The sequence below is a fragment of the Emydura macquarii genome, unplaced genomic scaffold, assembly GCF_026122565.2.
Source record: "Emydura macquarii macquarii isolate MOO-44397 ecotype Brisbane River unplaced genomic scaffold, CSIRO-AGI_Emac_v2 contig_968, whole genome shotgun sequence".
Classification (NCBI taxonomy): domain Eukaryota; kingdom Metazoa; phylum Chordata; order Testudines; family Chelidae; genus Emydura; species Emydura macquarii.
Window position 1 is genome coordinate 2128154 of NW_027131105.1, and position 19332 is coordinate 2147485.

At 38.9% G+C, this 19332-nt stretch overlaps 1 protein-coding gene across 9 annotated transcripts in view; it reads right to left on the minus strand.

Moving 5' to 3' along the window:
* IQSEC1 (IQ motif and Sec7 domain ArfGEF 1) overlaps positions 1–19332 on the minus strand; it is a 218301-nt gene that overhangs the window by 91354 nt on the left and 107615 nt on the right. For 2 of the 9 annotated variants that reach the window (XM_067543788.1, XM_067543787.1), the window contains exon 1: positions 11735–12214. The exons of 6 other annotated variants lie outside the window; for them this stretch is intronic. In XM_067543788.1, the coding sequence (XP_067399889.1) occupies positions 11735–11799 (65 nt within the window). In that variant the 5' untranslated portion in view covers positions 11800–12214. Of the gene's footprint in view, positions 1–11734; positions 12215–17642; positions 17719–19332 lie in introns of those variants that run through there. One more of the 9 variants, XM_067543793.1, reaches the window with a different exon arrangement.

The window sequence follows — 19332 nt, forward strand, 5'->3', positions numbered from 1 at the left end:
AAAACCAAAATATGCAACCTTCAAAACCACATCAAAGCAATGTCATAAATCAGCTCATTTTATTAAATAAGAATTATTTCAAGAAAAACCCAGAAAGAGTTGCATGTTTCTCAGAAATTAACAGTAACAAAAACCTTCTGATACAGGATGTTTTAAGACAAGATTTGTCAATTGCTGGCATCTGTGGAAGATCTACATAGGTAGGGATATCAAAATACCAAAGCCAAGTACTACCATGTGGATTGCAGAGGACAATTTTGCCCGCAAGGCCAAATCCTGGACTCAAGCCAGTGGCAAAATGCCCACTGATCTCAATGGCACCCTCAATGAGTAACTGTATCTTCCCCACAAAAGGCAATAGAAAATAAGACAAAAGCCCTTCCCTTCACCCAACATTTTGAGCTATAATCTTATGTCCTTTTTAACGAGGCAACATAGCCTTTTGTTCCAGTCTAGGACAGAATAACAAAAAAAACCCATCATACTGTTTTTCAAAGGAGAGGTAAGCACAAACAAGGTGGGAAACAAAACAAAAGCTCATAACAGTTTTAGAAACACTAGCTGTAACAGATTTAAGAACTAAAAATATCCATCTTAAAAGAGCTTGCCAGAGCCTCCAAGGAAGATGGTGAAGGTTAAATAACTGATACTGCAGCTTTGGCCAGTTCAAACAGAGACAACACATGGACTAGTAGTGCCTGGAGGTACCACAAAAACTCCCCAAAAAGCCTAATTACTGCCCTGTAAAGCTCATCTTCTGTACTGATGCCAACGCTGTATTTTTTCATTTCATTTATCTATCTATCTATCTATCTATTTATTTTATTCGTTAGCTGTTGTGAATAGTCAACAGAAATTATGTGGCTTAAAAGCACACTACCACCTCTGGTAAAGTTAGACAGGCTGTGATTTAATTGTAACCTAGGTTTCTCAACTTTCTAAAAAGTTTAATTTAGCAATGAATTTACATCACACTTCAAATTTAAAAACCAAACAAAAACGTTTATTATTAAAAGGAAACTATAACCTATTTTTATGCTGAAAAAAGAGTTCATGATTTTATAAGCCCAATTTTTAACATTCTGGATATTTTCATAGAGAAAGATAGTTGGCGTTATGTAGGGTCTATTTCTCGCCTTAGTTTGTGAGCATTGGCAAAGCATGTTAATACTAATGGATGTTGCATGTGCATCAAAAGGATATTTAGAGGCCATACAGAAAGTACAACAAAAAATCAAGTCATTTTATAAAACAGACATTTTTCCTTTCAGACATGACTAATTGTTATCTATTTGACTTTTTTTTAAAACTTAAGCCCTTGATACCCTGTGAAATTTCATTTATTTATTATCAGACCTGATTCTGTTCCCCCATTCATGTTGCATGCTGTAGTACCTTATTTGCATAATTCCATGGAAGTCTGTGGGACTTCTCAATGTAACCATGGTAGAATTACACTCTGAAATACTTATATATTTACAAAAAAAGATAATCTGTTCAAATGCATCATCTGGCCTGAAGAAGCCTCTTTTTAATTTGAGTAGTTACAGCATATATATTAATATTTTGCTATCATGACAGGCGCTGCAGCCTACACAACACTAATTTAAAAAAAAAAAATGTTGGTTTCTGCAGCTGGGGAAGAACTGATCTGTATGCACAGCTGACACAGCATTTGCTATAGTACAATAATCCTTGTCTTCATACCAGTCATCCTTGCTTTCCGACTCTGTTGTGGCTTCAGCTGTTGTGTCAAGCCAATCAGAGGGAGAGGTAACACTGAGTGAGATTGCTGCCCAGAGAATTAAAATCCAGCTTGTTGGGATTCAGGATCTGTAGGAAGTCAAGCATTAGATTCCTGCTCTCTGCTTCTTTTCAGGCCTTGACAGACAGTATTCTCTCTCTCTCTCTGTTCCCCCCCGCCCCCCTAGCTGATATATTTACTGTATGTCAAACAGACAAAAGTTAATTTAAAAACAGTTACTGAAATGCCATTTATTGAACCAGGAAATGTTTCATGTGTTGAAATTTCATGAAGGCAACAAAGTTAGAGTGGATCTGGATCCTGGTGTATCTGATGAATTCTACCATTCACAACCTATTTCAGGGCTTTTCTCCTTTGCTATTTGAAATGACTGCTAACACAGTATACACAGCTGGGAACAATTTTTGAGTAGGCCAGCCTTCCCCTTCAAGTACCTCAGTGTTCACAGGCAGAAGGAAGTTAAGGAACTAATCAGGAACTGAAGAACATACCAAGGGCCTCAAGCAACAGCAACGACAACAAAAACAAATACTGTTTTATTTTACATAATGCCTCACAACTTCCTTTGTTTATTTATTTTTTAAAATCATATTTTCATCTAGGTAACAAGTGAATATTCTAAAGGAGGATCAATGATTCAGAAAGTATTTTAAACAACAAATGCATTCAGTTTCATGCTCCCTCAAACGCCTATGTTAACTACCAAAGCAGGTTCAACTCCGACACAAGGTATGGGTGAATAGGGAATGGATTTACAATTAGTCTGGAGCTTTGGATGCCCTTCTCTCTGCTTGGATTTTTTTTTAAAAAAGGTGTGAACAGTGTTTTCACCTTCTTACATTTTAAATCAAAAGGAACTATTTATATTCCCCCAGTGGCAGGATTTTCCCCAACGCTATCGATAAATGTGATGATGTTACAGAGCTGGATAATTATGAAAAGCCAAATTGAAAATGAAGATAAATGGGAGAATGCCAGAACAGAAAGACAAATTTAACTCTGCCTATTTTCTATCCCATCTAGAAACTTAGTGCTGCATTGTCAGCTGAATACAACTCCACTCAACTCTGACTGTCTCTTAAACCAGCTCCAAGTTTGGAGAGGATTTAGCAATGTTTTACATCAAAGGAAAACATGATTTCAATATGCATAAATGCACACATTCACTGGGCAGTAAAGAAATTGGATAAAAGACACAACAGTTACTGTACAGAGCCTGCTCTTGCTCTCAGAGAAGTTAATAGGAGTTATGCCATCAAAGAGATGAGGAACTGGACATGAGTGAGGTATACAATATAAAGAGCTCTTTCAGAGTGTAACTCACTGGAATGGAATCAAGGCTGAGCAGCCTTTAATCACAGACATCCTCATAAAAGTGAGCCTTTATCCTTTGCAACACACACTGAGTTTTATAAAAGTCACAGTATGCACAGTATTTAGGGAAACAGTCTGGAAGGGAGATGGGTTCTGTATTTAAAGTAGAAAGTATTGGGAGAGGAAAGAATGTGAGACGCTTCTTACATTCTGGGCAAAGAATTTAACAAACCAACATTCACAAAACACTTGAAGGCTCATACAAAAGAATATATAGAGAATCTTGCAGCCCCTCACTCCCAGGGTGAGAGACAAACCAGCAGATCACCTAGAGTCTCTAACAAGTACAAGAGTTATCAATAGCTTTTTATCTCAGACCTCCAGCTTTTCTCCTCTAAACTGAGCCTGCGATCAGTCCTACCTCTATTGGGGGTGGACGAAGTGCAGACTCTCATGGATGGGAGTTTTTCTAGCCCTGCCTCTTATCAATCACAGTAAAAAGACGGAGTGGGTCTAAGGAACCACCACCACCACCCTACTGCTGGGTCTTACCGTGATGTGTTGAAAACTGTTTTAAAATTGTGATTTATCACTTGAAATTCTCAAGGGTTTTCCTGGTCCTGCTATCAGGCAAAAGAGCTTTGTAGGGAAGCATGCAATCAAAGCCAGCCTGCAGACAGACAATCTAAAGTAAGGTAGATTGAGTTGTGCCTCTCTCTGTTAGACAAAGCAGGCTGCTTTGTCTCTCTGGCTTAGCGTTCCTCTGTGTTATCATTCTGAATTCTGAGAAACAAAGTAGTGTTACACTGCATTCTTTGAATATTAAGTTTTTATTTAATTTTTCTGTTTGTGTGATACAAAACATAAAACCCTTAAGATATAAAGCTTTGGGTGTCTGCTACAGCTTGCTCTCAGTCAAGAACTTTCTCCTCACGGAGCCTTACCACCTACCATGGAGAAATTCTAAGGCTTACTTTACTCTATATGCAAAACTATTGGCCACTTGCAAGCAGTTCTTAACACTAGAGAGTCTCTCTCTCTCCTGGCCACACAGGCTAGCCCTAGGGGATGTTATAGTAGCAAAGGGCCTATTCTAATTTCCACTAATGGAGCTTTCACCGGTGAGGAACTGTTTACTGAAGCTCAGCTCTACCTCACTCACTCCTGCCAAGTCTGTCCCTGCCCGCCTCCTTTTCACCTTATGTGAGGGTAGATAGGGACAGCGGGCATAGAAGTGTGCTGTGCCACTTGCACACCAGTGTAGATTCCCTCTACACAAGGGAAATTCTCCAGGGGCAATCTTTGGCTGGTTTAAGTTCACTTTGTGCTGCTTTGCAAAATCAATTTAGTAGAATAGAGAATCTAGCCTGGTGGATAGTGGTTGGTAACAGACAAATAACACCCTGCCGCCGCCACCCCCCATAAGATATTCCTAATACATAGGCTGTATCGGCCATTTACCATGGCTGAGTACAGTCTCTTCTTCCCACCCCAGAAAACTCTTTACTAGGGCTGCAAGAGATAAAGACCAAGATGGGCACTCAATTTTTAAAGCCAAACTTGAGACTAATTAGACACCAATAATCAGATGGTCAGTCTTATTATTTCTTTTTGAATATGAATATGCCCTTGTCCTACTCAAATCTCTCTCTCTCACCATGGTCTACCAGTAATAATAAAAACAAAACTTGCATTTGCAGTGAGCCTATATAACAGCTACAACCATTTCCCAGCATATTGAAGAGACATCTTCCTCTCCCAGTTTCTTCAAAAAAATAAGCACTCCTATTGTCCAGTGTTTTACAATCCCAAAGTCTTCTTACCAAAGTGCAGAGAAAATTGTTTGAGTCATACTATCTCAATGTAACAAGAGTATATAATTAACAATACTTTGTATTTCTATGCCACCTTTTTTTTTCCAGACCTCTGAGCATTTACAAATATTAAATAAGACTCAGGACATGCTTGTGAGATATTGATAGCAAAGACATATCCGCACAGAGATCAGTGCAGCCGCCTCTGAAATGGAACACAACAGTTGTTTAACAGCACACTACATCACAGCATAAAAAAGGAAAGTGAAGGCAAATTCTATATCCATTTGAAAGTGCAGAAGGAATTTAGGTCAAGAGAAAAGTAATTAGCTGAGCTGAAATATGACTGGAAGCCAAAGTTCGACAGCCCCACTCATACAGAAAGTGCTATTGGAGCTCTAAAACACAGATGATCAGGAATTCTGTTGTATGTCCCATTTGAATGATAGCACCCCCCACCACAGCAACACAGAACCTCCAACACAAAAGTAGGGTTACTGGTGCAACTCTAACTGAAAGGAGGGAGTGCTACTAACTGAATCATCCACATTGCTTCCTGCAGCTTTTCTCCTTAGAGTTCTCCCATGCAAGTACTGACCTGGCCTTACACTGCTCAGCTTGTGGGAACTGAAAGGATCACAGCGCTAGTTGTTATGGCTGCAGGCTACAATCTAAAGCATACTCTCACCTAAGTTTAATATACTTTAATGTACAGGTGAGCCTGAGCCACAATGCTCAGAAACTGATGTGCATTTCAACTTCCCCAAACTTCAGACATGTTCAGATGTGGTTTGGCTGGTTATAAAGATAGGGACCAGGTGCGAAATTCAGATCTGAATCCAAATTTGAATCTTTCCACAGTTGGGAGCTGTTCAGATCCAGAGGTCTGGTGTGAGCTCTTCACTACCCTACAAGGTCCCATGCAAGAGAAAAATATGGTGTCTTTCTTTCTGTACACTAGCTGAACGTTTGTGGGTGTGGAGGGTATTTTGCACTTAAAAACAAACAAACAAAAAAAAAACCGAACATTAGAAACTTAGGTCTTGTCTATGCTGTTTAGCCTGGAAGACTTGATGGACAGAAAAATATTTGAGTCAGAATGGCTAAAATCCTATCCTATCTTTTGCCTAGCACCACATACAGTCATTTACACCAATGCAAGGTGAGTATAAAATGATACCACATCAGAACAGTAGCAGTTCACACCCATATTGCACCATCCAAACACAAAGTGCAGAACAACAGAGAATCAGCCCCTTTGCTACTTCCAGCTGCTTGGAAGACATTTGCGTTAAACAGGTATTAACAAAAACAAATAAAGACAGTGTGTTAGATATACAACACCCCACTTCTTGAATTGAGGGCTATGAAAACTCTCATTCTAATTCTCCCCTTCCCCAGCAAAAACAAAGTAGACAAAATTTGATATACTTTAGCTCAGTAAAGATAAAAAACAATAAAAAAAATCTTAAAATATTAAACACATGCTTTTAGGCCTTCTTTGTCCATCGTAAGGAATCAAAAAAGGGAAACAACTATTGTCGTCATTTGCAGGTCAACTTTAACATTAAAATGAAAATAAAATAAAAATGGAATGTGATATAGTGGATCAAAGAACTAGTTTCTCTTCTCCGGAAACTGGCATCAAATCATTATGTCACAGTAAAATAAACCTGTAGTCTCCATCTAGACCCTAATTACAAATGTACACCTCACAAAACCATGATATAATCCGGCCTGACATAAGAAGTATTATGGGTGCGTGATGAGAATATTTTCTGTTAATAAACGTCACTAGAAGCGATCAGTAATTATCTTTGCAAACCCAAGCCATATAAATTAAACACGATGTAAATTTAAATAATTTTTGACATAAGGTAACAACATCCATGATGCTGAAAATTAACATTCAAATTCTGGGCCAGATTTCTCTTTCATACCTATGCAATCTCATTTGATGATAGAAATTCATGGGTGAAACTGAGAATCGAATTTGGCCTTTAGCCATAATCCATTGCAAATGTAAAAAGAAAAAACTCAAATACAGCATGTTGTGCTGCCCAGCTGGAATATTTAGTCAAATATTATTGAGTGTGCATAATTGTGGCTAAGTGCCACCTTTCCATCCCTGAAGTCTATCAATTTTTTAAAAGCAACACAAGTTTCCAAATTTCCATGTAAAAAAGCTTTGTGCGTGTTGTGCTATTAAAATTATAGAGCTGAAAAATTATACATTTTTTCCTCTCTGTACAATTTCCTTGTCCATGATAGCAACAATAAATATATTGTAAACTCTATGGGATAGGGAGATACGTCTTCATGTGTGTTTAATATATAACTTGTATAGTGAGGAAGCTCTTCCTGTTTAGGGTTTCTGGAATCTGCCACAGTTTAAATATTATAGTAACAGCAGCATCATCGTCGTCATCATCTAGAGTGGGATTTTCAAAAATGCTCTCTGCGGTGAATGAGGTCAGTGATAAAACTCCCACTGACTTCAATGTGATCAGTTAGGCCAAAATTAAGGGATTTTGAAAGTATCACCCCAATGTCTTTCTTTATGTACAAAGAATTTACCATGTGGGGTGAAATTTTCTCATAAATGGGGATGAATTCTTGCAACACACAGGCACAGCTGCCAAACTTTGCGCAGATCCATGTGTAATACTTCTCAGTGAGAACAAGTAAATTTTTTCCTTCATGCTGTGTCCCCTTGTTTGCATGCAGTGGACCAGGAATGAATCAGAGTTGGGGGTGGGTGAGAGGCTGGAGCCTATATTTCTGCACACCTCAGGTTAGAAGCTGATGGGTGGGGGAGTTGAGAGAAAAGGTCAGATAAAGGAAACTGGGAGTTGTAGAGGGATGGGATAAGGAAGCTGAAGGGAGCCTGAGCCCCCAGAGTCCAAAAGGAGAAACTACAGGGGACTCAGTGCGGCACTGCTGGATGCTGGACAGTACAGTCTTATGACCATTCCTATTTCACAGTTTCCCAAAAGCCAGTCTTGTGATAAGGGCAGAATTAGTTTTCATTACAGGCCTTGGGCTGGAGCTACAAAGTTGGGGCTCTCTGCTACCTTTGATCCACAGCAGAGCTCCCACTGATGTCAACTGGATTTTTGCACAAAAATAGAATATGATGCTTACATAGAAAATCAGGCCAATTTTTTCAAGAATGATCTCTGATTTTTAGTGCCTCCGTTTCTGGATGCTCAACTTGAAAAACCAAACCATAAAATGTAGAAATAGCTGTGATTCTAAAAGTGGACCTGCATCACCATAGCCACTCCCCCACTGACTGACTGCTGGAATAGTAACTAAAAGTTTAGACCAGCGGTTCCCAACCTGTGGTCCGCGAGACTATTACAGGGGATCCGTGGAAAAGAAAAACAACATCCTCACCAAGGAAATGTACAATTTCAAATAACACTAGTAGCATGTGGTGGTCCGTGAAATGTTTGGAGGTTGAAAAATGGTCCACACACTCGAAAAGGTTGGGAATCTCTGGTTTAGACCAACGTTTTCAGAGGTGACCTTAGATTTTGATTACTGCAAATTCAGGGTATCCAAGTTGGAGGTATCTTGGGCTTTAAAAGAGTGCTGTGGTTCCCATGGACTTAAGTTAAAACTGGTTGTTCAGCACCTCTGAAACTCAGGCCATCTGCAGTTAGCAAGCACATCTGCAGTAACTGTGTGTGCAAATTAGCCACACAACTGTCATATAAAAATCTACTCTTTGAAGTGTCAGCTTTAAACTTCAGAGCTGACACACCAGCAAGATAAATGGGGGCAACTGGATTTTTTAAAAAAATTGTTTCAGATTAAGATAATAATAAGTACCTTACTTCACATTCAGAAGAGTCTCTTCTGTACCCACAATGGATAGAAATTAAAAAAAAAATCAATATATCAGTAAAAAAAATCAGTGTTCACTCTGCAGAATGTGAATCTGTCATATTAGGCCAGAGCTACCTTGTAGCCCAGGTGCACGCAACTCATGCCTCAGAAGAACACACTGCTAGTGAAAATTAAACATGAATTTTTTTTCAGCAAAGGAGGACTGACTCAGTAATGGAAAGGCCTACCAGTGGGTATCAGTATAACTCATTAGCCAGCTGTTAGAAAATGTTTCAGTAGAGATTTGTAATAGGAAAAACAAATCAAGAGGCACAGCTTGGCTGGATAGCTGCACTTCTCAGATGAGAGAGGGTGCTTGGGCTTTTGGATTTTACCACCTGAGCAATGCAGATCATTCAATACAATTGTATGGCTCTTTTCTGGAGACGTGGAACTCCTTCTCAAATCAGAATTCTGAGACAGTCCCCCCAAAACAGAACGTCATCCTTGCACAGTGTCTAGTATCAATATTTTATCAGTTAGCATTATCTACTTTACTGAAATTGAAACTCTGGATCTCTCTAGTGAAAGTTTGAATGATTTAACAGTATAAATACTAGTACAAAGACGATTAAAGTGATTGGAAGCCCACTTCACACATAAAATGCCAGCATTGACTATTTAACAAAGAGAATAAAAACAGCTAGCTGCCGTATAACAGTATCATAATCAGCAGCAAAGAAAGAGAGATCACAGCAACAAAATAGCCCTGGTATAAAAAGGAAGTAAAATGACAAATACATAATTTTAATAAACAATATTAATATCCTCTCGGGGTAGTAGCTGTAGTAAATATAATAAATGTTGTTTATAAAGAGTATTACCCCATATACACAAACACAATTAAATAGGACTATAGTAAACTAAGTGCTCTGCAATTCTTCATAGAACACCTATCAGACAGAACAAATCCGGCTTTCCTGTAAGGAAGAGCATAAACAAGTGCATACAGGGAAGGAAGCATAGGACTGCAATGATGACCTAGTGGCAAAATGTAGCTCTGCAGGGACAGGCATTTTACCATTAATGCAACGTATTATGAATTATTCTGTAATGTGCCACCCAGCTGGAATGTCACTGAGTCAAATATTACTGAGTGTGCACAGTTGTGGCAAAGTGCCACCTTTCCATCCATGGAGTCTATCATTTTTTTAAAACCAACACATGAGTTTCCAAATTTCCATGTAAAAAAAGCTTTCCTGTACAACTTCAATTACTTTCTCAAGAGGTATAATGGGGCTTCAGGCTCGTTAAATTTCTGTTTAGGGACTATAGTAAATTGTATTTTAATTTTTTCCTCTCATGAATCCATGTTTCTCTCTTCTACTGAAAAGATATCTCCTTTGTATTCATATATAGCCACATGGATAGTCATTTTTTAGAATTGTTTGTACTTTTTTTTTTTTTTTTTTTTTTTTTTTAAAAGTTTACCAGTTTAAGAAGTTGCATACATCTGCAAAATTAAGCTTTACAAAAATTCAACAATCACTTCAAAACATTATCATATTGCTTGTTGGATTACATGTTTTAAATGGACAAGGGATTATTTTGAACAGAGCCTTTTACATGAGAGAAAGCAACTGTTTTTCTTAGCTGTTTTAACTGTGCATAACAATGCACATTTTAAAGATTGCCTAGATACTAGTTTGCAGTTCACAAACATATCCAGTGGTTAAACACCACAAGTTTCTGCATTCTTCTCAATTAGACAATCAATTAAATATTTAAATAAGTTAAATATGAAAATGTGGAAACTCCTATGTGCATATCAAAATAAGCAATACTGTCACTATTCTGTTTTTCCTAAAATTACTTATTAACACATACTATTAAACACCTTTGAATAAGAACTAATTATTATTATTATTATTATTATTTTGCTGGGAACAAGGGTTGTGGATCACAATTTATCCTAGGAAACATCATTAACCTCAGCACATTTACACTAAACGTATTGAGGACAACATTAACTCTGGTTTCCCTAGAGGATTTCTGACAAATAAATACATAAAATGACTTTGAAGTAGAGCATGCAGTTTATTTGATATTAGTCACGTGCTTTCTTGGAGTACATCATCAGCTGAATAAAAAGAAGTGAGTGGGAGTGTGTGTGTGTGTAATACCTGGGGCAAATCACATCCTGTAATCAGCCCTCTTTGTAAGAGGAAAGATAAAAACCAGCAGTGTCATCTGTCACTAAAACGCAGCAGTATGTTTAAAAGTAACAACTTTTGATCCCATAGTCAAATGGCTATGCTGTTAATTTGGGTTTATGTTTAGAAAAGGCAGATGGCGTTGCAATTACATTTCCTCCCTAGACTTAAGTACGTGTGAGACGAACTCTAAGTATAACAGCTCCTGAAGAACACAGGGTTGTCTGCTACGAAGCTACAGTTGGCTGCAATTAACATACATTTGAAATCATTCAGAACAGATAATATTACACAGTACAATATCTTTAGCTGTATGCACAGAAAACCCTTAAGTGCACGCATGGTTCAGAGAAGACACATCCCATTCTACACGGTGGGCTTTTAGAGAGTGCTTTTGAAAATCTGTGTCTCTTTGTGTGTGTGTGTGTGAAGTTTGTGATGTAAAGGTGTGCTGGTAAAACGCATTCCCTACACATCAGCAGTGTGCGCCCTGCTGAGAGCAATTCCCGGAGAAAGCGTGCTAGGTTTTTCCCATCAGTAAATCTCCAGGAAAAGACAATCAGCGCGCGCTGGCAGTTAGGAAGAGCAAATGCTTTGTGCCAGAGGATCCGGGCCGCATTTCCAGCCGCCCCTTCCAAGGAGCCGAGCGCGTAGCCACACGAGCAGCCCATGCGCAGCTAGACCGAGCGACGCTCTCCGCTCCTCGGAGCCTCGCCTCGCCTGGCCCTGACAGACACACCGCGAGGGACAGCCACGCCGCGCCCCCCGGCCTGCAGCGCGCGGCCATGGCTTACCAGCTGTCAAGCTCCAGCTCCAGCAGGGACTGAGTCCTCTCCGAGTTACAGTGCAAGCACCACATGGCGGGAGGGAAGCGGCGAGAGGGGGCGTCCAGGCTGCTAGCATAGCCGCCCGCAGGCTCGCCTCGGAGTCCGTAGTCCGGGCCGGCACAGTGACACGTGGACGCCCCCCGCTCCCCGCCCCCAGGCTGCGGGGCTACGAGCGGGGGGTCCGAGAAGGCACAAGCAGGCGGAGGTCCACCCTTCCCGGCTCCAGAGGCCCCAGCCCTATCCCGCTAGCCGCGCGCGGCAGGGAATACAAATGCCTGCACGGGGAGGGGTGCGCTGAGCTGATGAAGCGGACGGAGAGTGGCTGCCAGGAGAAGAGGCAGCAGCCACCGCCCCTGCCCCAGGAAAAGAGCAGGGGCTGGAGGAAAGCGAGCTCTGGGCATTGCAGGAATGTGATGGGGGAGGAAGAGGCAGCGATAGCCTCCTCCCCATCCCCTTCCTGGGGTGATGGGGCGAGCGCTGAGCAGCGGCGCTGTTAATCGCTGCATTCAGGCTGGGAGAGGCAGGCGTCATTGCTATTCAGCAGCTCGGTGACACTGGTGGCTGCTCCTTCCCCAGCCTCACACTCGGCTTCAGGGACAACAAATGTTGCTGGTGGATTTGAACCCAGCTGGCGAGGCTTTAAAGACAGCGTCTTTCAGTCCCCCTCAAACCCACGCATCTCCGCTGCCTGCTAATAGGCAGCTGTCTGTTAGCAGCTCTCTCCTCGTGCGAGACTGGAGGGTGTTTCCAAACTTAATTAAAACTGGAGCATTAAGATAAGTTCAGCTCTCAATTAATTACAGATCAGATACTCCATGTGCAGTCAGTTGGGTCAGGTTCAGATTGGCTTTTAGTAGTGATTAGTTCCCGAAAGAGAGGCAGGCATGGGAACTACTGCAAAACAAGGGATTCTAGCAAAATGCCAAACTCCTGTGGGGCCTTATTCTCCCCTCTCACTCATTTTACCTCAGTGTTACTCCATGGACTTCAAAAGAGTTACTCCCTATTTACAGGGGTTTGAGGGAGCTCAGAATCAAGCCCATTAACTGCAGTGGGAGTTTGGGCAGTGCGCACAAGGAATGCAAGATCAGACCCTTGAGGATTAACAGACTCACTCATTTATAGCAAGAATTCCTCATGTGGGGTGAATTTTAAAGCAGATTTTAAAATATACATCCTTAAAATAAAAGGATTTTGCAACCTGGGTTTTGATGAGCTATTTATAATTTCACTCAATTTGCTGATATCTGCCTCATTCACACAGTAACAGCTTGACACCCTTGATATGCTTTAGTTTTCCTAGTCTACCTTTTTAACTACTTGAAAATCTCTCTATCAATTATTTTTTAAAGTATTTTGAATCTTTTTAAAGCTATGGATGCAGGCAGTTTATACAAGAATAGATTCCCCATGATAAAGAGGAAGGGTGTGTTTGCATTTCTTTTTTGGAGCTTCTAACCAACTACATTTAAGCTTCTATGAAATGGACCATGTGCACAGTAACCTGAAATAGCACGGCTAAAAATATTTTTAAATACACTAGAATAAGAATGGAAAAAATTCAGCTGCTCAATACAACATAACTCAAAGTAGTGACAGCTACATTGCAAAATACTGGTGACAAAAATTCCACTTATTTTCTATACATTATTCAAGGCACATGACCATGGAATTATGAGCCATTTTGCCAGTATTCTGGATCCTGTCATTCAAAAGAGCAGTCTAATTTCCCTGTTCTGGATATTAGTGCAATATATATATTCATGACACTATTAATCCAAATGTTGATTACGTTCTATACAGCATGTGTATTCCACTAATATGTGATGACTGTTTGCAAAAAGACCTTAACTATTCTTTACTAGTGTACAGGGTGATGAAAGGAAGGAGGAAAATGCACTTCTAGACCAGTGAAGAAACCAGCGCACTGTAAATATACCAAAAGGAATAGGCATATTAAAGGCTGCTGATGCATGAATGAATAATGAAAATAGTGTGTTAGAGCCATATCCTCCTTTCTGCTCCACTGAATCCTGGTCTGGAAGGAGTGCAGATGGTTTAGCATCATATCCCCCTCCATGGAAGCCCATCCACAAGTTTCTGGTTGTGGTTGATAATGGAGGGAGACAGCCCTCCCTCCAAACCCATGGAATTTTTTATAGTATAGCTAATGCTGATGATAAGAGGCGAGAAACATTATCCCCATTTTACAGATGAATAAAACTGATTAGTCCAAGGTGACGCAGGGAGTCATTGACTGATTTGGGACTAGAATCCAGCAGTCCTAACTCCCAGCCCCCTTTGCCTGTCATCATTCCACCCCCTAACCCCCTGCATCACAGCCATTTTTCTATAAAAGAAGTCAGTGCCCTCGATCTTGAAAAAAACAAAAACAAAACTATGCCAATTTTTTCATTAAGAATTTTAAAGACATGCCTGTAGGCTGAGGATTTTGACATGTCTGACTCTTTACCAAATGTATATGAAGCCCCTAAAACGGTGTTTTAGCTATGAGGCTGAATGTTTTCATGACAGAACACAGTGAGTAATGCTAATAGCTGCTGCTTAAATACGGACCATGTACCTTCCCAATGCTATAGGAGCTCCTAGGAGCTAGCCTCATATGTTTAAGATCAGACCTGAATTTCACCATCAAAAGCTGATCAACAAAATGAAGCATTAGAGAACATACAACCATCTTTCTAGAACATACAGTATGTAAACCTAAGACCCATTTTTTCACCTAGCTGCACCAGATGCATTTGAAGTATGAGATCCTTACAGGTATCTGGAAACAAATTTAGAGTGCAATAATTAAAATGAATATTTAAAATGAGCAAATCTGAATTCAGGACATTATGCTGTGGCTCGTAAACAGAAGCAAATCACATGTCCCAGAGTTTTGCTGTAATTTCACTTTTTAATATTTTTATTTATTTTAAGAGCCCATCTTGTGTGTGTGTACGCGCACGCACAGCTACAAATATTAGGACATTAAAACTGAGTTACATAATTTCTTCTCCCACGAGTATATTTTTACCATCTATTATAATAATGATCATGAACTAAAACAACTCTATCATACTCCAGCTATGTTTTTCAAGCCTGGCTCCCCAGATTCCCAGGAAAGAGATGAGCCTTATGGCTTATGGTGTATCTGGAACATTAACAAATCTGAGTTCTAAGCGGACCAAAGGGGGACATCAGTTTCAGAGTCTATGACCTCTATTGGAGATCACTCATCAGCTGCCCTCTACCATTTAAAACTGGAATATGAGCAATTCTATTGTAACAGTTGTGGAGAGAGAGGCAGTCTCTCAGGTAGGCAGTCCCAAACAAACCATTTGTGGCTTTATAGGTTAAAATAACCCAGCATCTTAAACTCTACCTTGAAACTAACAGGCAACTGGTATAGCCTGTAAGTACAATGAAGTTATAGTGCACTGAAATGATGGCAATGATTGGATAGTTAAAGTTCTGTACAAGAAAGTTATGCAAAGGATAAGTGCTTTGGCCTACCAGTGAAAGTGTCCCACGGGAGTGTAAAAATCTTTTCCTCTCCAAATTATTTTCATTTTTTCTAAGCATCATGTCTGCATAAGATGGCAAACTATTAACAGTCTCTCTTTGTACACATTAAGTTGCCAGAGAACTGGAAGCTAATTTTAGAAATGTAGGAAACTTCTTACATTTTGTATGTTTTACTACAAAAGGCCTTATCCACAAATCATTTACATGATATTTATGCAACCTTTATACAGTGACAGAGCAATTTGCATGATGCCATTTGAAAATGAATGCATGAAAATAAATCAAAAGAAAACATTGGCCAATCTTTATGGCTTTGTTAACTAATAGACTGAAAACATTGCTCAAATAAAGCAGGTGTTAAAAAAAATAAAAAAATCCAAGGCTCACCTGTTCCCTGAATTTGCATGCATATCTTGTTTTCTCCCATATAGCGAGTTCCTTTTACATTTTTACCTATAGATAAGGCATGACTGGTTTGAACAGAGTTAGCATTCCTTATACTGGTAAGGGGGAATACCACTAGACCTGATAATATCTTTCCTCCTGGTAAAAGATCAAAGGAAACTTCAACTACACTCACTTTGGATATTGGCAGCTGATATATAATTTTGCATTGTATGTTGGTGGGGGAAAAATGAATGTTCAAGAAAGAGCCAGGCAACAAAAGTGGAGCTGGTTGAAAAGATTTTGAAGGAACAACTGTTTTCCACTGGAAAATACAGTTTCACCAAAATCAAAACTTTTTGCAGGTACATGTTGATTTCAATGAATTTTTTATGGGAAAAAGACAAAATGAATCAATTTAACTTTCTCATATAATTAAGACATTGAAGCTTTCATTTTGATAAGGTAAAACATTTATTTTTGCTTTATAATAAGTTAAATTTACAAAATTAAATTATATTAATTGTAATATGTACTTTTAATATTTTACTATATTGTAATGTAGAAATTTTCACTTTTTGTTCTGATCTGATTAGGAATGAAAACAAAATTATAAGGTATTTGAATTTCCCACGGGATGGAAATTCCATTTTTCAACCAGCTCTAAATAAGAATTTTGATTCCATCAATTTGCAAAATCCACCATGTCTGGTTCATTTTCTGACTACAGTACCGCATTACACATCAGCTTTTTTTTTTTTACATGGGTAACTATTTAGCACATGTAAAATACAGGGAGGCCCTGATTTATTTAATTACTTAAGCATTTGCTTAACTAGACTTCAGTAGGACTTAAGCATGTATTTTAAGTTCTTACTGAAGGAGGACGCTTTCTTGAATCAGGGCCTTGAGCCTCAAACTGAACCCTCCTTCTACATATAGGAATGTGCCAGCTCAGAAATCCATTTACATATGCAAAGAAACAGAAAGGATACAGATGTGCCTATCTGAAGTAGCCCAATAGCTCCTTTTTTCTCACAATTTAAAGAACCCCAAAATGTCCATTTCATTTTTGACCATTCTGCTATAAGTATGTGTAAATTCATTTTTGTAGTTTAAAATTTAATTTTCCCCCTGAAATACAAACTAGGTATTAAACATCAAAATCCTCTATGTACTTAAAACAGAATTCCTCTCATGTATTTCCATAGGGAGAAATTTAACATTAAAAAACAAAATCTTCCTGTGCCGTTCAGAGGGCTATCTGTGTGATGTGTGAGCCAGGAGAGCCTAATGCTGGGTTGTTTGTTTTTTTTTGACCATACCACACCAACTTTTGGCCAAACCAGGCCCCATATTGCTGCTATCAGCTCTCACTCAGGCAACACCTGTGGTTGTGATTTTTCACAGCACTGGAAACTTGACTGATTAAGAGCACATTGCTTTTTAGGAGCATAGTTATATACCCGCTGCTAATATGACTATATTTATTCCTTTTTACATGCATAAACCTGTGCAGATCTCTAGCCAGAAACTCTCCCTAAAAAGTGAATAAATTACACAGCTAATAGAAATCAAACTTAATTTTTATGTTCATTTTCCTTAAGGTTCTGATGCATTGTAAATTTTAAATAGGGCATATGTTTATTAAATGGTATTAAATAAAGAGGAAAAGAGAGAGAGAAGGGGGGGGGGGGGGGAATACCCCTTAAGTAATATCAGAATATGTTCCAAACTCCTTGCTATGCTTTACACATTGATGGTAATTGTGCTCCATGGTTCACTTAGAAACGTCTCTGGGTTCATTTCAAGCACAGTCCATAATAAGGAGCTAGGCACTGCAACCCACTCCTACGGAGCGCGCACAGGCATTTTGCTACACCAGTTTCTGCTGGCAGGTGCGTGAGCATTGCTGACCTCCTCTTTAAAATAAATAAATATCACTTTCCCCTTTACTTACCTTTCAAGTTCAAGCCACTGTGTTTTTCCTGTAAAAGCTAATAGCCTTACAGCTGCCTTAAACAGCAGGCCCAGTACTCTTTTATCTATTGTAATTTCATCAGCTCTTAGGGTACCACAAAGAAATCAGGAGGTTGTTACCCTTGAGTACCAAAAAAAAGCAGCAGCAAGAAAAACTCTTGTATGACCATGCTGTTAAAGGCTTGATTCTGTCCTAACATCTCTGCCTCAGTTTCTCACTGTCATCAGATCAATTCAGTGCTAAAGGAGTAAACAAGCTTGATGCAAACACAGTGATTGGTCTAGTGCGGCTAACATTGCTAACATTCAGTGCTCTATCACTCTACATTTTTCACTCAAGTGTGACCAATTAACATATAAACAATGCTCCATTTGTGTTACTGTTAGCATGTTTGATATTAACGATAGAGATTGTTATCATGAGCCAGAAAGACAGAACAGACTAATCTTAAAACAGACCCATTTTGTTCCTGCTGTAGAAGTATAATTAAATCCTCATGTAAAGCACAACACTGAAATTTTGGTTTATCCAACAATTTGCATAAATCACTGTAATTTAATGTGTTAATAGCTGAGATATCAGGATATATAAACCCCCAGAGTGCAATAAATGCAATTTGTAATTACAAGCACAAAGCAATTTGTACAACACATCATCTAAATCTACACTAATTATTACCCTGGTTAAGAGTAATTCCAAACTTAATCAATTTAATACAGTGTTATTCACATATAGCTGAAAGTTTGAAATGAGTATTTATCTTGGTTTTGCTTGGATAGACCTATGTGGTTACCCAAAACACAGTATAACCATACCAGAAGAGTTCTTTCCATATGAGTTAAAATATACCTGGTTACACCATAAGGAAAAAAATAACACAAGACAGTTAAAAAGCCCATTATTCCTTCCACAGAGCTGCTTGTGAGAATACATTACTTCATTTCCAATACATTTTGTGTCATAAATAAGATTTGTTAGTCCATAAGGAGAAAAAGTATAGCATATCCATTGTAACCACTTGCATATGGGTCAGATATTCTTAAAAAGGGGAAGAGAATAAGGAGGAGGAAGAATTCCCTGCCATTTATGCACTCCACTATTTTTAGTGCAAAGGGAAACAAAATATTTTATTTAAATCTGAGCTTTAAGCAATGTGAATGTATTGCATTGGAATATCATCTCCTGGTGTGATGCAGATTATCAATAAATGTTGGCTTGGTTCTTCAACTGTAAGAGAATGTGACATACAGTGATGGGTTTTCACATAGGCTGAAGTCCCATGTGGATTCTCCAATATACCAGGCCACTCTTTAAGCACTGATAGATACAATGCTTACTGTACTTTTTGTTTCCCCAAGAGAAATTTCTAACCAGATGTATTCAATAAGTTACTTCATTTCCTTTAGCTTTCTTTCTTGCCTATTTTTAAAAATCTGGACATAAAAATAAATTTGAAAAAAATTAAAAAATCAGAGTTAAACAACAGCTAGTTCCAACTTTGCTTCTGTTTTTAAATGAACTTGTGATGCTTTTTAACAAGTACAACTGGGAATTGCCTACTGGCAGCACCATATGTATTGCCGTGAAGTAGACATAACAGTGAATCCCAGTACAAAAAACAACAAAACTATGCTCTTCTAGGAGCTGATCCAAAGCCTATTGAAGTCAA